At 38.7% G+C, this 17,157-nt stretch overlaps 1 protein-coding gene across 3 annotated transcripts in view; it reads left to right on the plus strand.

The window, feature by feature from the left end:
- Positions 1-17,157, plus strand: part of LOC128991742 (inverted formin-2) — an 81,050-nt gene that overhangs the window by 25,929 nt on the left and 37,964 nt on the right. For all 3 annotated transcript variants that reach the window (XM_054414897.1, XM_054414898.1, XM_054414899.1), the window contains exon 2: positions 9,302-9,398. In XM_054414897.1, coding sequence (XP_054270872.1) covers positions 9,332-9,398 — 67 coding nt within the window. In that variant the 5' untranslated portion in view covers positions 9,302-9,331. The remainder of the gene's footprint in view (positions 1-9,301; positions 9,399-17,157) is intronic.

Here is a 17,157-nt window from a genome sequence, read left to right on the forward strand (position 1 = left end):
TGACGTAATACAACAACAAAACACTGATACGTCACTCACCGCGGACGGGAAACACTTGTCGGAGGTGATAAGACAGTTGTTATCTGATTAATCAGCTGTTAACGGTGACATTTGTAACTTCCGGTCGGCTGTACCTCGTAACTCACTTAACGCCGGCGAGTGTCCAGTAGTTATTGTCCTCGATAATTGAATGTACCCAGGGACATTAGTTCGAATTTAGAGGGGTTTGTTTCGTCATTTGGCGATCTGTATGAGGCAAGGGCATCCGTTTCCGACTGTCGGTGTGGAGTCAGACTGGCACTCAACAAAGGATCGCTGTAACTATGTTTTCACAAGAAACTGTTGACGTTAGGATTTTGCGAGATGGTGCGAAATGCCAAAACGACAAGGAAGCGTACAACTACTAAATACCATCGAGGTAGTCATCCGTCCACCCTGCCAGGTGTCGATTATGACACACCTCTAAATATCGCACCTTCCTCTGCAGATTCAGAAAAATTCTAAGATTCTTTCGGGAAACTAACCGATGTTCATTTCTGATTTTAGAAACAGGAGAATTGCTTTAAAATCTGAAATGACGGAAGCAAACTCTATATTTAGTAACTAACAGGGGTCTTTTTTACTTTCCTTATGCCTTGTTGGGTAACATCAGCCTCCAGTTTTGAAGGTGAAGAATTCCAACTTATGACGTTTAAAAATGGCGCCTCCTTGCAAAGGAACCACACACATGGCAATCTGAAGCATTTGTACAAGTGTAAAATTCTCTAAATCTAGCGCACATGTCAAAAGGTCACGCTTTTGATAACTACCTACGGCCAAATGTGTCACCAGAACAAAGAATCACAATTATTTTGCAAATTGACGTAATGCTCTTAATTTTTAACCGTCGACGTTGTGACGACACGCGTCAAACTGTCCATGACGTCATCTAACAGCTGACTGACACCTGCATATCGGATCGGAGAGTATTACAATCACCAATGGTCGGCCGCGAAGATCACACTCGGCGCCTGCCTCTCCTAATATGGAGGCCCAAGGTTGGCTGCCAGGCCACATGTGATCCAACCTAACCTAAACAGCTGACGACAACACCACTTTCAACAGCTGATTCACTTTACTACACTCTCGTGGCCAACTTGTGCCCATTTCGCGGACTGTTTCAAGTGCTTCCCTCAGTGTCCCAAAAAGGCAAATAAGATTTTTAAATCATAACAAACCATTAGCTGTGTATATTAGCTATGTGCTCTTAGTGAATATTTTTCAGGATCCTAATTTGTCACTGGGTTATTTGCTGAACTTCGAACCCCACTCATTACACAGACAGGTTGTGAGTAATACACCGAATACGTCGACTACTTACTAATTCAATGCAAAAAAAAAACAATAGGTAGCGTCTGTGGATCAATTTTTGAATATTTTATATGAAATTATTCAAACAAATTTGGTATTTTTTCTACTGACAAATCTTTGTACTTAATACAATTTGGTTTCTCTGCAACATCCCTTTTACAGACGTCCTACTTAACCAATTTTCACATTGATGTGTCATTTTGTAAAGATATGATCTATCAGCGTGATGAATGGTAACTAAAAAGGCTTTACTTTTAGGGCTTCGCCCCTTATTTGATTTTTTAGAGTTTTCTTTCAAAGATTCAGTGATGCTGACAACTTTCTACATATTAAATGTGATTTAATGTGAACAGCTGCTCATTCAGTTTAATATACAGTAGATTGTAAATAAGAGTTGCTGAATGCTAAGCGGCATGCTAGAAGTGCGCTGAAAGTGTTATTGGCAAGCTGGAATTCTGCTGAAAGCTAAGAGGTAAGCTGGAAGTATGCTGAAAGCTAAGAGGCAAGGTGGAAGTGTGCTGAAAGCTAAGAGGTAAGCTGGAAGTATGCTGAAAGCTAAGAGACAAGGTGGAAGTGTGCTGAAAGCTATGCAGCAAGCTGGAAGTGTGATAAAAGCTAATTGGCAAGCTTGAAGTGTGCTGAAAGCTAAGCGGCAAGCTAGAAGGGCGCTTAGAGTGCTATTGTCAAGTTAGAAGTGTGCTGAAAGCTAAGAGGCAAGCTGGAAGTGTGCTGAAAGCTAAGAGGCAAGCTGGAAGTGCGATGAAAGTGTTATTGGCAAGTTGGAATTCTGCTGAAAGCTAAGAGGTAAGCTGGAAGTGTGCTGAAAGCTAAGAGGCAGCTAGAAGTGTGCTGAAAGTGTTATTGCCAAGCTGGAAGTATGCTGAAAGCTAAGAGGCAAGCTGGAAGTGTGCCGAAAGCTAAGAGGCAAGCTGGAAGTGCGATGAAAGTGTTATTGGCAAGCTGACTGGAAGTGTGCTCAAAGCTAAGAGGTAAGCTGGAAGTATGCAATTCTGAAAGCTAAGAGGTAAGCTGGAAGTGTGCTCAAAGCTAAGAGGTAAGCTGGAAGTGTGCTGAAAGCTAAGAGGCAAGCTGGAAGTGCGATGAAAGTGTTATTGGCAAGCTGACTGGAAGTGTGCTCAAAGCTAAGAGGAAAGCTGGAAGTGTGCTGAAAGCTAAGAGGCAAGCTGGAAGTGCGATGAAAGTGTTATTGGCAAGCTGACTGGAAGTGTGCTCAAAGCTAAGAGGTAAGCTGGAAGTGTGCTGAAAGCTAAGAGGCAAGCTGGAAGTGTGCTGAAAGCTAAGAGGCAAGCTGGAAGTGCGATGAAAGTGTTATTGGCAAGCTGACTGGAAGTGTGCTCAAAGCTAAGAGGTAAGCTGGAAGTGTGCTGAAAGCTAAGAGGCAAGCTGGAAGTGTGCTGAAAGCTAAGCAGCCTGCAATCTCTGGTGACTTGGACCATCGGAATCTGTGTGGGCTTCTCTTCTTCCTCCAAGTCTGCACGCGTGGGATTGTTTAAACACTTCGGAAATGCCAACAATCCCCGTGAAACATAGATTACTCACCGGAGAGAAGAAAAATATATGACACAGACAGCTGTATGGGTAGAATGCCTATTAAGGTTACATTGTAGAAGGGAATGCAAAGGCTACGTAATATCTTAACTTGTGAACTGGATATGAAAACACATAAGCACTTCATTTTAGGCACTAGTAAAAGAGTTTTTGTCTTTGAAATCATGGGACATTTATATCATTGTGATATAGAACATTTTATATTTTAATATATTACTCATAATCGTTATAACCGTCTAATCCAGAGAGCTAAGGACAACTTTGAGTATTAACTAGAATAAAATTTAAACTAGTTTTAGGTAGTAACATTTTCTCAGTCATTAAGGGTAAAGAGAACACATTTAATTGAGAATCTTCTTGTCTAATTTATGGTGACATGGTTACTTGGTGCATAGTGGTAAAGATTGCTATACTTAAGGAAATTACTTCATAATCATTTATACAACGTTTTAATAAATCGATTGGAAATTTGCTTAACATGTAGGTTTGCCGCAACCTACAAAAAAGTTGTTTTTACGTCGTTTGACCACTGGAATGTAAAAGAATTACTTAGAGTTGTCAAACTAATATAAAAATATATGTAGGACGTTTAGGTCAACTACGAGATCATAGATCCTTAACAAATAAAAGAAAACTAACATGTAAAGATATTCTATATATATTTAGATAAACACATACCATTGTACTATGCCAATAAATTACACTAGAACAACGCAATTAAAGTTACTGAAAGATAATTCTTAGATTAATTGGACGAATAATTACTTTCCTTGCCCAACTTGGGGATCCGAAATAGAGATTCACGCATTTAATTGCACTAGGGTATCAGCTGATGCTGATGCCGAGAGATAGGTGGGAAGCTTGGGAAAGTAAGTTGTGGTTGTAACTTCCTGTTGACCCATGGGTAATCTTGCTGGTAGAATGTGGGGATGACTTAATCTTACGTCCATAGTCCTCCTAGAGTCCTAGGACTAATCTAGGACCACAGTTTAGTCCTGACACCCCTGAAGTTCTTTGATTTCGTTACTTAATTTTGCTGGTAGAAGCGGAGATGACATAATATACGTCAAACGTCACATAGTCCTCCTAGAGTCTTAGGAGTTTTGCTGCAGAGTTTTGCTCAAGACACCCCTGAAGTTCTTTGTTTTTGTTTCTAAATTTTGCTGGTAGAAGTGGAGACAACGTTGTATACGTCATTATTTTGGCGTCATTGAGAAAACCCTACAAAAATCATAAAGTTATAAATCAATAAAAGTAAATAATGGCATTCACCAATTGGCTCTAGTGCTAAATGGAGTTTCCATCAAACGACCAAAATGTGTTCACAGCCACAGTGCTAAGTTTCATTTTCATTTACGGTGATGTGTGTCAGTATTATGTTATTGGTCATTGGCCCAATTTGCTCTGACTTGTAGATAGCTACGATTGGTCAGCCAAGTCTCTCTAAATCACACATAATGCCTCTGGCGTTTAGACAACAGCAAAACATTTGTACTGAGCAGTACCACATTGCATTACAAAATATCTTTTTTATTTTGATTCCAAAACCAATTCCTCTAGGTCACCTTCAGGTCCTTGGTCCTAATGAAACATATGTGACAGGAAAGTTAGTTTTCTGCTCTATAATTCGCGAATCAAACAACCATAGATCAAACATTCTCTCTTCCCTCTAGTTATATAACCAAACAGCAAAGCTCAAATATTGAAAATAAACCTAAAATAATAGAAACAGAATTGACACCAGTAGTGTCACCAAACGTAGTCTGACACGAAAAGCGAGCTTTAAATTTTACAATGGGATGAAAGGTGTACTAGTAAGTCTTTTTATCACCGTTATCAAGCGTTTCTTAGTTTTTCAATCTTCTCCATATTACTTTATTTCTTTCTTACCCCCACTAACTTACTCACCTAGGTCAAACACAACCTGTGAATTATCAAACATGCTTGTAGGCAACACCTGCCAACGTCGTCAAACAGCGGTGGAATGGTGCCAACAGCTTTCTCATTTCTTCCTTTTCGGGTAAAATATCTTAATCATCCATTCATTTGATTACCTTGAATCAGAAAATGTCCATGTGTTACCTCATGGTTCAGGGTCATTTGCCAAGGACGACATAGAGTAAGCCAACTGTGCTGTGTTATCAGCCTGCATAATGGGTGATCTCTTGATTTATTACTCTATGCCAACAATGCACTTGGCACGCTCTGAATACTCTGTGATAGTGAGTTGTGATATCCTAGGTAAGGTGTGCTTACTTGTACAATTGAAAATGGCGACCGAGCCATTTACATCCTGTGAAAACAAAAGATAATGCCACATGTGGCGTAAGTAAACAGAGTAAACAGTAATTTTGTTTGAAACTCATCGTGAAAATTAAAATTTCCCCTTCGGGAGCCATGAAAATACTCTTGCAGACATCCCATCTACATTGACTTGACTAGTCGTATTTTGTTTTCAACTCATTGAGAACATATAGCACATTGCTATTGAACTTCGACCTTCTCTTTTGGTTTCCATACTATGATTGTTCATGGAGACATACCAGATACTACATTTGCAAATAAATTGGTACGATAAAAACGTTGGTTTGTAAGAAAGGAAAGTAGCACACTGTCAGGGGCTAAACTATAAACAGATATCTTGTCATTATAAAACTTGCAACTGAATGAAACATATACTTCACGGTTTCTGTAGTCAAAATGCAAACAAAGGAAACGCCTATGTTTTCAACCGCCAAAACAGCTGTCAAACTTATACAGTTAAGTAAAATCATATGGGTTTCTTATAAACAAAATTCAGGATGCTCTTGAGAAAACAAGAGTTTTGTATACCTGAACAAACCTAAATTAAACACGCTCGAAAGTTGTTTTCGAAACACTCTTTGCACTCATCATTAACGCTTCATCATTGCTTTGTATACATAACAAAAAGCGTAGAGCAAACCTCAGTGATTCATAAACTTAAACAAGTTGGTCGACAACGTAACAAGCGTCATTATAGTAATTACGTTGAAATAAACAGTTAAACAGCTGACCAATGGCAGAATAGACATCAATGTGACAGTGAGAGGCCTCGCCCACTGAAAACTGTTATGTTATCACGCACAGGCACCCACGTCAGTCGAAAACTGATAAAAAACGTCTGTCAACTAACAAATTGCCGAAACATCTAATCTAGTCACTTCGAGACAATCCACAATAATTGAGAGAACACTTTTCTGGTTGAAGTTCATGGAATATTTTAAAATCGTAGTCACATACATTTAAAGAGGTTTGAGAACTGTTCTTGTTGGCAAATGACTCTACAGTATCAGTTTTAACTATACAACATGAACTTGATGTGATAAAACATTTTATAGCCATTATAAAACTGTGGCCAATTTTGAAATAACAAGAAAGTCGACTCCATTGAACCTACTACAAAATGTGCTGCTAAAAATGCATTTCTTCATGATTTTTTTCAGTATGCTCAACTGAAAAAAGTGACTGTAAACTACAGCCTTTAAAAATGAGCAAGACATCTCTTTCATATATTAAATTTGTACCCAGTTTTAGAATGAAAATTAACGTATGGTGGTTGAATTGAACCACCAATTGATGCACTGATGCAAATAACGGAGTTTAATAACGACACATTGAAAAAATAACAGATTAAAAACTGTGACATCTTTTATGTCACATCAACTCTCGGTTACAAAAGATTGGGGAGAAAGTTAGTTTGAGGTAGTAGCGCACTCTAAAACGTTCATTCAACCACATTTGAAGTAATATAATACAATTAATTAATTATAATTATTAATTATAACAGGTTACGTACCTTGACGTCCACAATTCCTTAGTCGGTATTCGTTGACTATAGTTTCGACTACTGCGTAGTCATTATCAAAACGGAACGTTAAAATATTACATTCGTTGAATGTCGTCAGATCTTAAATACATTGAACACACAAACAAACATAACACGAACACGGTAGACATTTAACATAATTTGCCGGCCGGCACACGTCACTGAACAGGTCGACCAGTTCAGTGACGTGTGCCGGCCGGCAAATTATGTTAAATGTCTACCGTGTTCGTGTTATGTTTGTTTGTGTGTTCAATGTATTTAAGATCTGACGACATTCAACGAATGTAATATTTTAACGTTCCGTTTTGATAATGACTACGCAGTAGTCGAAACTATAGTCAACGAATACCGACTAAGGAATTGTGGACGTCAAGGTACGTAACCTGTTATAATTGATTACCAATTCCGGAAGGCTTCAACATGAATATAATTATTAGTTAATCTATGGTTCAACTTTGTTCCTTATAAAAAAAAAAAAATGCTACGTCTGAATTACTTTAGTATCATAGAATTAATGCTATAGCATAATGTAGCTCTATCTGCATCAACAATGACTTCAGCATCAGCACACTATCACACTATGAAAGGTTTATACTACTATGTGTCTGTGAGTGTGGTAAAAGGTTTGCGACAGCTAATCCTTATATTGTAAGTGAATAAATAATAAATAATTAACAATAATTAATAGTTAATAAATAAATTATAAATAATTCATTATGTTAAGTCCGCGCTATCTAAAATCATATTGTCCCACTCTACTATAGTTTATACGTAAACCGTTCGATCAACTGTTTTTCAAGTCTTCAACAGCACTCGGGAGCTGCAGTTTTCCGTTCCGGTGAGTTGGTCACAGTAGTCAGTTGGCGGTTACGCAGATATATTGCGTGGGTTGGCCTGTTTGTAGCAGCCGGGAAGCAACAGCAACCTGCAGCCAGATTATTCGTATTTTGTAACGCTGTACCCTAGAAAACCAACATGTTTATTAAAATCACCCGAAAACAAGAATGAATTTACATAACCCCACTTGGAACACGATCGGTCTAAATGGACACGATTAATTATCTTCGTGGGCAGGAACGATCTTCTAGTCTTGTAACGCATAAACAATGGCGAAGGCCGACCCTTAAAAGCGAAACTACGGCGAAGGAAGGATGTTCTGGAAAACTGAACATTGAACAAACGTCCAATCACTATATAATGGCGTTACACAATCGAAGGCAGGTTTGCCACCCACTCGGCGGCTGGTCAGTGCTGCCTGCCAACCTAGCAGACGCATGTTTATAACAAAGGCTAATCAGTTGGTAATGAGGGTCAAATGGTGCAATATCTAGGTAAGTATTTGCCCCACTTACGGCCACTCGCTTCTTTGTTGTTGTTAAACTGGTTTAACTTGTCGGGAAACTGAACGACCGTTGATTATCAGCGCTGAATATTGATTGTTTTTGCCGTTTTGTAAACGCATATGAAAATTTTTTGGAAAATACCTAGCTGTAATTTGCAATTTCCTTGTCAACAAAAAGAAAGTTTTGCGTTTGATGAGTATATAGTTTCTTGACATGAATTACCTACAGCATTCAAAAGTATTTACACCATATAACCAAGGTCCCACTAGAAATACTCACAAATGTTCTCTGATTTAAATGCACCCATATGATTTTCTCTATCATCTCACGGAAATAATGCCAAACATATGTTCTTCTAAATAAACAAACTGACTGTCAATCTAGGTGCCATAAGTCAATTGAAGTGACATTAAACCATTTCTTTGTCTTAAACCAAAACACTTGAACCAAGATGTGTCCTCTTTCTCTTTCATGACACACACTGATTCGCTGTGATCACTGAAAGTGACGGAGAACTTCAGTTATATATTGGCTCAAATAACATGATCACATCCTTGATATACGCATCCATACCGAAACGTTCGGCAAGATCTCTTATTTCTACCTCATTGGGTTTCAGAACATTTTAAGACGCCGATGACTTCCGCTGCATCGTTGTAATCATTGAGGATAACCACAGAGAAGTATGTGCGAGAACTAAGATAACCCTTAGTTTACTTAAGTGCTATTGTACCATTTACATGGTGTCTACCCATCTTACGGAAATATTATGCAAGAAAGTCACTTCTCATTCCTTCTTCCCAGGTTTTCCCGAACATTTCATGACGCCCGCTGCGATCACTGATCAGCAGGAGAGTTGTTCGTGATTGTATCTCCTCAGCTCCGGGCCAACTTACGTCAGAATGCCGTCATTTGAATTAACCCAACACTGGCCATTACACCTTCTCCAAATGTCAAATAAATGTTTCGTTATGGTTCCGTGCAATTGGCTGGATTCTTCATTGTTTCAACATTGGTTGCTCGATTGAGTAAATGGTGTTGAGGTGTGGCACATCCCTCTTGCAGAGTGGGTTCACTCACTTCATATTACATTTGTTGTTTCTAGTGTTTATATTTTAGTCCACTAGTTTGTGGCTACTGCACATTCTCTGTTCTGTTTATGGCTACTACAAGTTCTCTGTTCTGTTGACAGGTGGGCCCCGATGCAGGTGTCGGCACCGCCATGGAGTCCCGCTTCGGTCTCGACTACATCGTCGACAACCCCGAGTATACGGCGAAGCTCGCCGCCGGTAAGCTATTTCTGATAGCCTATGTATTATATTGACTTAAACTCTTATTGTAGTACCAAACGTATCACACCGTTTATCTATATGAGTAGTTTATAATGTAGTTGCCCAGTGGCCTCAGTGGGTTCTAGGACCTTGTCAAAGGTGAGCTACCAGGGGGGTTTTGGGCACCCCTAAGAAAGAAGGGGGGTCCAGGGGTCCTCCCCCGGATAGTTAGATATTTTCAAAACAGTTTTTTGTATTTTGAATACCATTTTTAACATCTAGAACTTTATCCAAAAAAAACCTCCGATACACTTTTAGGACGAATACAGGTTTGATTTTATTTTCCCAAGTTCCAATGGGGTAGGGGCTTTTGCCTATGTATCCCCCCCAGAACTAAAGTAAGGTAACTAAGTTTGTAATGCACTTCTGACTATCAGAAGGTAGCTAGTTTGATCCTGAAAAGACAGTAGATTTTCGATGTTCGAAACTGAACTCTGCTGATCATCGGGTGTTTAAATAAACCTGGCTTTCCCAACTGATCTTAATCAACAAAGCTATACGAATAACCCACTACATTCTTCTACACTCATTCTTCAATCAAGTTCAGCTCAAAATATGTAGGCCCTACATATAGGACGTCGCTATGTAAGTGAATTGGCAAAATATGACTTTGTTTGAGTTTCAGGCCCGATTCTAGATTTTGTTGATTTGTTCCCACATGGATAATTCCATTAGTACAAGAAGTTCGGGCAACGGAACAACCGAATGATAAGTTTACTCCTTGCGAAGTAAAATATAAGTAGGTAATAATGATAGCAGCAATCGAAAAAACAAAGGCAACAGTGGCCTGGTGCCAGCGGCTAACTTTGAACAAGTGGCAGCTGAGCGGTCAACTTTGACCTCCCAACTCAATCCGTTACCACAACACCTTTCTAAATTGGGACACTTTAAAGTTTCCAGATCCATACATAATGATAAATGAATAAGTTCCAACAATGAATAAGTTTTGCGAATGCATCTTAAGATCATAGTTCACTTTCTACGGAAAAGATTCCCTAAAACTTATTAATAAACCAATCGAATACACAATCTTCAACAGTCAAGAAAAATTTGGCTCTGAGTTGGGATGGATTTACGTGAGGTTGTAATCACTAGAGCTTAAAACAACTCCAAATAAAATACAAATTTAACAAAGCCTATTCTTCGTATTCTACTAATTGCGTTATCTTCTGTTATATTGTTGACCACTCAAGAGGACCACAAGGATTACCAAACGCTGTCTTAACCACAACATAAACTCAAATTTCTTTCACAACAAAGTAGCTTGATGTCTATTCCGTCGACTTTCACCCAACATCCTTACCCACATCGAACACGTGAACCGCGATTATCGACGTTACCTGTTCATAAATTAACCGGTCATTGTAATACATCCGCAGGCCCCGGGTCGAACAGCTGATCAAGGCGGGCGAAGGCGGGAAGCGCAATAGGTTATGTAAGGAAGGAGTTACCGTTAAGTGAGGACTGTACATGCAAGACAGAGGACGTACGTGAGCGAAGATCACGAACTGATTGTCGGAGATGTATTATGACTGGTAATGAGCTGGATAATGGCGAATGCTGCAACATGTAAACTCACATATCTTACTATTCTCTCGAGATGAGTTCGTATAAAATTGAGCTGTTGTACGAATCCCTACAAGCTAAACAAACCTCTTGGTGACATTCTGAACCAGCTCGAATAAGGATTTTAAGGTTATAGACATGATCGGTCTTGGATGGTTTAACAGAAAATGTATGATTGGAAGGATCTTGACGCGTGGAGGGTTTACTTGACTAAGTAAAAACAAGGGGATGTAACTAGGTTGGATTAAGTTAGGTTAGGTCAAGTTGGGTCAGGTTAGGTTAGATGAGGTTAGGAACCAAAGAGTTAAGAATAAAACTCTTTATCCTGTGCTAAAACCTCCCACCCACTATCACTAATCAGAGCTAATACTTCCCGATAAAATAATATTGCAATTTCCTACAAATTATTGTTACTTAAAGATCAATGGGCAATAAATACTATTGGCAGCGTAATATTTGCCCTATTACCATAATAGTAGGACCCTCTTCTTGTAAATACCCGTAAATTGTATTCAGAAGCACCGCAGTTCGCGCATACCCAGTGGAGCGGTCCAACCGGGCAGCGTTGGGCACTCGCAGGATCAGGAGGGAGTGCCCAGCGACCGCACCTACCTCATGTCAAGGACACTGTCCGCGCCGCGACATTTGCTGAAAATCCTTCATTAATCAGTCATGCCGGGCATTCACACGTCTTCTGTAATCCGATGCCACTTCTTCACTCCTCCGATAGACCGGGTCGGATATCAGAGGATCGAACTGCTCAACATGAAGAATCATTCATCATTGATCTTATACTGCATGTTGATCTTTAAAGTTTGCCGGTGTGTTTATTGCAATAATTTAATTTATGTATTCTTTGAATTATAATTTCTTCTCTATCCTAGTTGCAATTTACTTTTGCAAATGTTCTACGTCAGATGCAATTTCATTTAGAGCGTTTATACGCCTTCTAAATTTGCCATTTATTCTTTTGCTCAATCCTATCCATGGCGCTGGTGTTATCAACCTCTTATTTCACTCCATAATTCGAAAACAGAATTGATTATTTTGAGGATCGCTTCAACAACAGATTTAAAGATAAATACTGTAAACACCTTAGCTACAATTGTATCTGTAATGTTCGTCAAAGGGATGTGATCAATGACAAACCAATTAGAGTTATTTGAAAAATAATTGATTTGTTACACTTGCATGATCTGCTACCAATATGTTAAACGCGAAAAATTAGACAAGTGTAAACATAATAATTCAGAAATTGTTGTAGTTCTCTAATCTATATATTAATTTGAAACTGTTTTTCTTTGTCACAGCTATTTTGAGAGAACGGCTAGGCGTAGAAACTTGGTAGAGGTGTCTAAAGAAAGGTCTTGGTCTGTAGATGAGCCATCTAAAGAGAAACATGGTGAATTCCCTTGGGGCTCTGCCCCAGTAGCCTTTGAATTACCATCCCATGTTATTCTAATGGAGGAAAACGGGGTTTTTGTCACAGCTAATTTGAGAGAACGACTGGGCGTAGAAACTTGGTAGGGGTCTTTAAAGAAAGGTCTTGGTCTGTAGATGAGCCATCAAAAGAGGAACAAGGTCAATTCCCTTGGGGCTCTGCCCCAGAAAGTTGTCTCTTCAGATTTGTTTACATTACGACTATATGCATAATTCTACACTACTTTTTAATGAAACAGCTGTTAATATTTAAATTGTGATTTATTGAATTTGTCAAAATGAAGTACAGTATTTGCAATGGGTTTTTCTGATTTTAAAATGGATTTTCTTCTGCATCGTGTCATGTTTTGCAATATAATGTTCTATTACCAAATCAGTGGAAAATCCTATTATCACAGTAACTCTTAAAATTATTTCTTTTGGAGTTAACTTATATCTATTGTATGGGTTGGTTTCTGCCTTTTTTACCACTTCTTGGAGATTGTGCGTAGGTGATATTCGTTGGCATATTGCATCTGTAGACGAAACTTGGGTTGGTGTAATTATTAGAATGGATAAGAGTGAGAAATCCTGGACAATTTGATATAGGCTAAAAATAAAACTGAATGCTACATTTCTTGAGCAATCATTGAAATAACCAATTTGCAAACAATGGAAACATAGAAAAAGTCATAGAACACAACCAAGTAGAAGAAATAGAAATAATGTTGTTTTTCTTTTATAATCGATATCATAGACAACCTAATGCGGCTATGAGAGGGACAAATTTGTAGAAAACACTAAAAAAACAAGATCAGCTTTTTGAAAAAAGATAAGATATTTACAAAAGATTTTGATTATATCTAACTGTTGTGTAGATTGTGAGTGTTTCCATAATCTTTGAGTTGCCTGTAATGCAATTGCTCGAATTCGAGCAACAGGTACACTAGTCAACAATGAATTTGAAAACGAAAATGTTCTCACAGTGCATCAATTTTCGGTAATAATTATATAGAATTTGAAGAAAGCAGTGATTTTAGGCTGAGGTTGGAACTTGTAAATGACGTAATTATTCTTATTTTTAGAACATGTTTTACTCACACTTCGTTGAGGTCTACTTTCAAAGATTTGAGCTAAATCTGAGACAAATTTTGAGGAAGTGAAATGTGACTAAAATTGTCCTATACTTAACAACGGAACGGACCTTTAATATAGTGTTCACACATAACACTGTAAGGTTTGATCTGCTTGTAGGAAATTTTACGTGAGCTAATATACAATTTTGTTTGTCATGTATTATAACCTTAAAACGTTAAAGTATAGAACTTTGTTGCTCTATCTACACCTGTTGATTTTTAAATCCCTCTTCATCAGTGAAGAATGTAAAAGTATGAAGCAAGTATGCAAACCAGCCAAGTTACGGACAGTTGAGTTCAATGTACCAGTTGATGGGCCATTCTTCTGGCTTATGTGACTTTAACTGCCGTTTCGCAAGTTGAGAAGAGGCGCCTCCCATTCCATCGTGTCCAAGGAAACGTTTGTCCTGTTTACCAGAGGTCGCTGGCCCTGAAGACGCCCTGGGCGCTTCAACAGAAACAACTTCTAAAGACAGTGTAAACTAAAACAGGTGCTAAGTAAAAGCCATAAACGTAACAGAGATTTTTTTCCTGCACGTACCCGCATTCACGTTCTAGGTTCTAGCCCGGAACTGTTTTTACACATTTCAAGCTAGTCCTAGAGGGTCACGGCATTGGTTAAAATAAATAAAACCCATTGGTGATTGGCGGGATTTGAACCCGGGACTTTGTGCTCCGAAGCCCCGCGTTCTAGTCCAGCTCGGTCACCATAAGATAAATTAATTACGGATGTCGCATGTGACAATACGGTGGATAAGTGTATCAAGAATACCAAGATAGAATCAAAGAATCGGAAAGTCTTTTCCTTCCTTCAATTTAAAAGGAGGACAGATAAATCGCTTTTGCAGACATGTTGATAATCCTTTGTGTAAAAATGCTGGTAAACAGATTCACTAAAAACTTATTCACTCTGTTGAACTGGAACTTTTTGGCGTTAATTTAGTTTTAGGCTTGCATGTATGTGATCTTAGCTCTCTCTGTTCACACCATAGCTGGCGTTCTATTTATGTATGTCCACAACCCGGTCAAAATTGATATTTTTGGTGCGTTGAATACACCGGATAAACCGATTCACTTGCTCTCGCCCTCGGTCATCTTCGAGATTACAGTGTTCATCCACTGCCATCCCAATTCATTTTGAGATAAATAACTAGTAAAAGTAATATGGTAGTTGATTTCAAGCCGAATTGAATTAATCGTATATCTAAAACTCTAGGAAAATGCCTTCTCAAAAACATAGCGGAAGAGGGAAGGACACCTTTAAAAATAAAATCGTCAGAAACAGTCACAACAAATCTCAGCATGAACTTCTTCACTTATGTTAATGAATGTGTTCAAACTGAGAACTAATTTGTGAGCAAAGTTAGGTAACGACAAATTAGCTTTCGTTTTCACAGCTGATTTGCATTAACAGCTTCGAAGCGTGTGAGGCTTTCATAGCCATCCTCACGCCACCATATCAATACTGAGAAACGGCTTTGTTTGGGTTCTATATCAACAAGAGTATCAATTCATTAAACTTTCGTCTGTGAATATTATACTCATTACGTACCATAATTAGACACTAATTACTACAACTGTTTAAGTCTGTTTAACCCTCCCTAATATATTGGCTGGTACATAACCAAACCTTCACTTACTTCGTAGTCAGGGAGCGAGCTGGTCTACTGGTAGAGAGCGGAGCTTCAGATACTGAGGTCTAGGGTTCAAATCCCGCCAATTACTAATGAATTTTATCTTTGTGATAATGCGGCGAACCTCTAGGACTAGCCTGAAGTAATGTGTAAAACAGTTCCTGGCTAGAACTTAGCTTCCTAGGATGTAAAGGTAGGTCATAAAAAGGTCTATCATCAGGGCGGTTGACAGTTAATTTAGGTGAGCATTAATTGCGCCATCTGACTTCAGTCAGGTAGTCGGGTACAGTATTCCTGAATTGCGCCAACTACTCCAGGGAGCCGCCCGATACTTTCCTTAACTACACCGAGTGGCAGGCCTCTTTGACTGTATAATTGAGTAGTTTCGGTTAGGTTAGGTTAGGATATGTTAGGTTAGGATAGGTTGGGTTAGGATAAACACGTAAACAAGGACATTTCTTCTGCCGGCAGCCCCTACCTGGCTTGAGCTTGGCGCAATTAAGGAACTCTTTGGCGCAATTAATGCACGATCATGTGACCAATTTACGTCAATGTTCTCTGGCGTTGCCCCCTTCCAGGATAGGCTACATCAGCATCTATGGAGGATTTTTAATATTATGATTAACTCAACTGACTCAACTCATCAGATTTAAGACGCATACAGAAATGTGCAAAGAATCGTAAATTACTCAAAAATGAAGGTGATTTGACATTATTTTATAATTTCAAATTCAAACAACTAAAGCACGATCAAGTCTCGACTGTAGAGACGAGTCTATCACTTTCTCCTTTGACTCTCGTTGTCGTTTGTCGTTTTGTTGTCGTTAGTTTCTCGTGATGATATCCCTCGTTACTCCCTGACCCCGCGTCACTAATCATACATACTCGACCGCTTACAACCTCTCGTTTTCAACAATCGCTTTGCCTAATGTTTCAATCACGATGGCCGGATCGCCCAATAAGAGCGAGTTTCTGCAATCAGAATTATGGAATCAAATCATATTACCAGTGAGTTATTGGTAAGTAATTTAATTGATATTCAAATGGATGAATGGATTGGGAGCAATGTTTCATTTGGATTGGTTGTAGTAGATTAGGTTAACGGTATTAAAAATAAAAGGTTGATTGAGGAGTAATTGTTTTACAGTTCATGAATTTATTGTAACCGGTTGTATGTTTAGCATGATCAGTGTTTTAAAAATGAAGAAATATATTTTATAACTTCACTTGATTATAACTTAATTTGATTACAATCATTCATCAGACTTTTAATTAACAATAGTGGCTACCCTAACAGGTCTTAGTCAGTAATAAACAATACTAGCCTATTCAACTTACAATATTGACCTAGAATCACCACACTTCAGTGAAAATAAATAAACCCCGTTTTAAGAATTCCTCCATATGTAAAGAAAGCCCTATTTTTATTGAGTTGTTAATCCTCGCAATGATGGTACTGACCTTATTGTAATCACAGGCTTGTTTTTGAAATCAAACTCCAGGTTCTGCTGCAAGCATCAATTATCAGCAACACCAATCCTTTTTGTTCATATTTAACATAAAAATAAGAAGCCAAAAACAGTCACGCATGCGACGAGTATAAACGAAGGAAGCGACGTAGATGTAACTCAGTTCATATTGATTAACATCACGCTCTTCCTTCATAAACCCCTTCTTTTAGCACACAAACCTTCTTCACCTCTTCAAAACCCACCGTACATAACTTTGCACAATTTCACACTTCCCGCCACTTTCCACTCCAGCGGCAGAATCAGCTGATCAACCCGGCAACGATCAGCTGTTCGGACGCCAACCACGTTGTGACGGACGATGTCCTTCGGGGGATCTCATGGCATATTTGTCTTTCGATCTCACTTTCCCTGCGACCGCGAACACTTGTGCTCACGACGGCCCCGACCTCCGACCTGAACTTTCACAATATTGATACTTGGCTGGGACAAT

The sequence above is a fragment of the Macrosteles quadrilineatus genome, unplaced genomic scaffold, assembly GCF_028750875.1.
Source record: "Macrosteles quadrilineatus isolate MER2022 unplaced genomic scaffold, UCM_ALF_1.0 Scaffold_4__1_contigs__length_99947679, whole genome shotgun sequence".
Lineage (NCBI taxonomy): Eukaryota > Metazoa > Arthropoda > Insecta > Hemiptera > Cicadellidae > Macrosteles > Macrosteles quadrilineatus.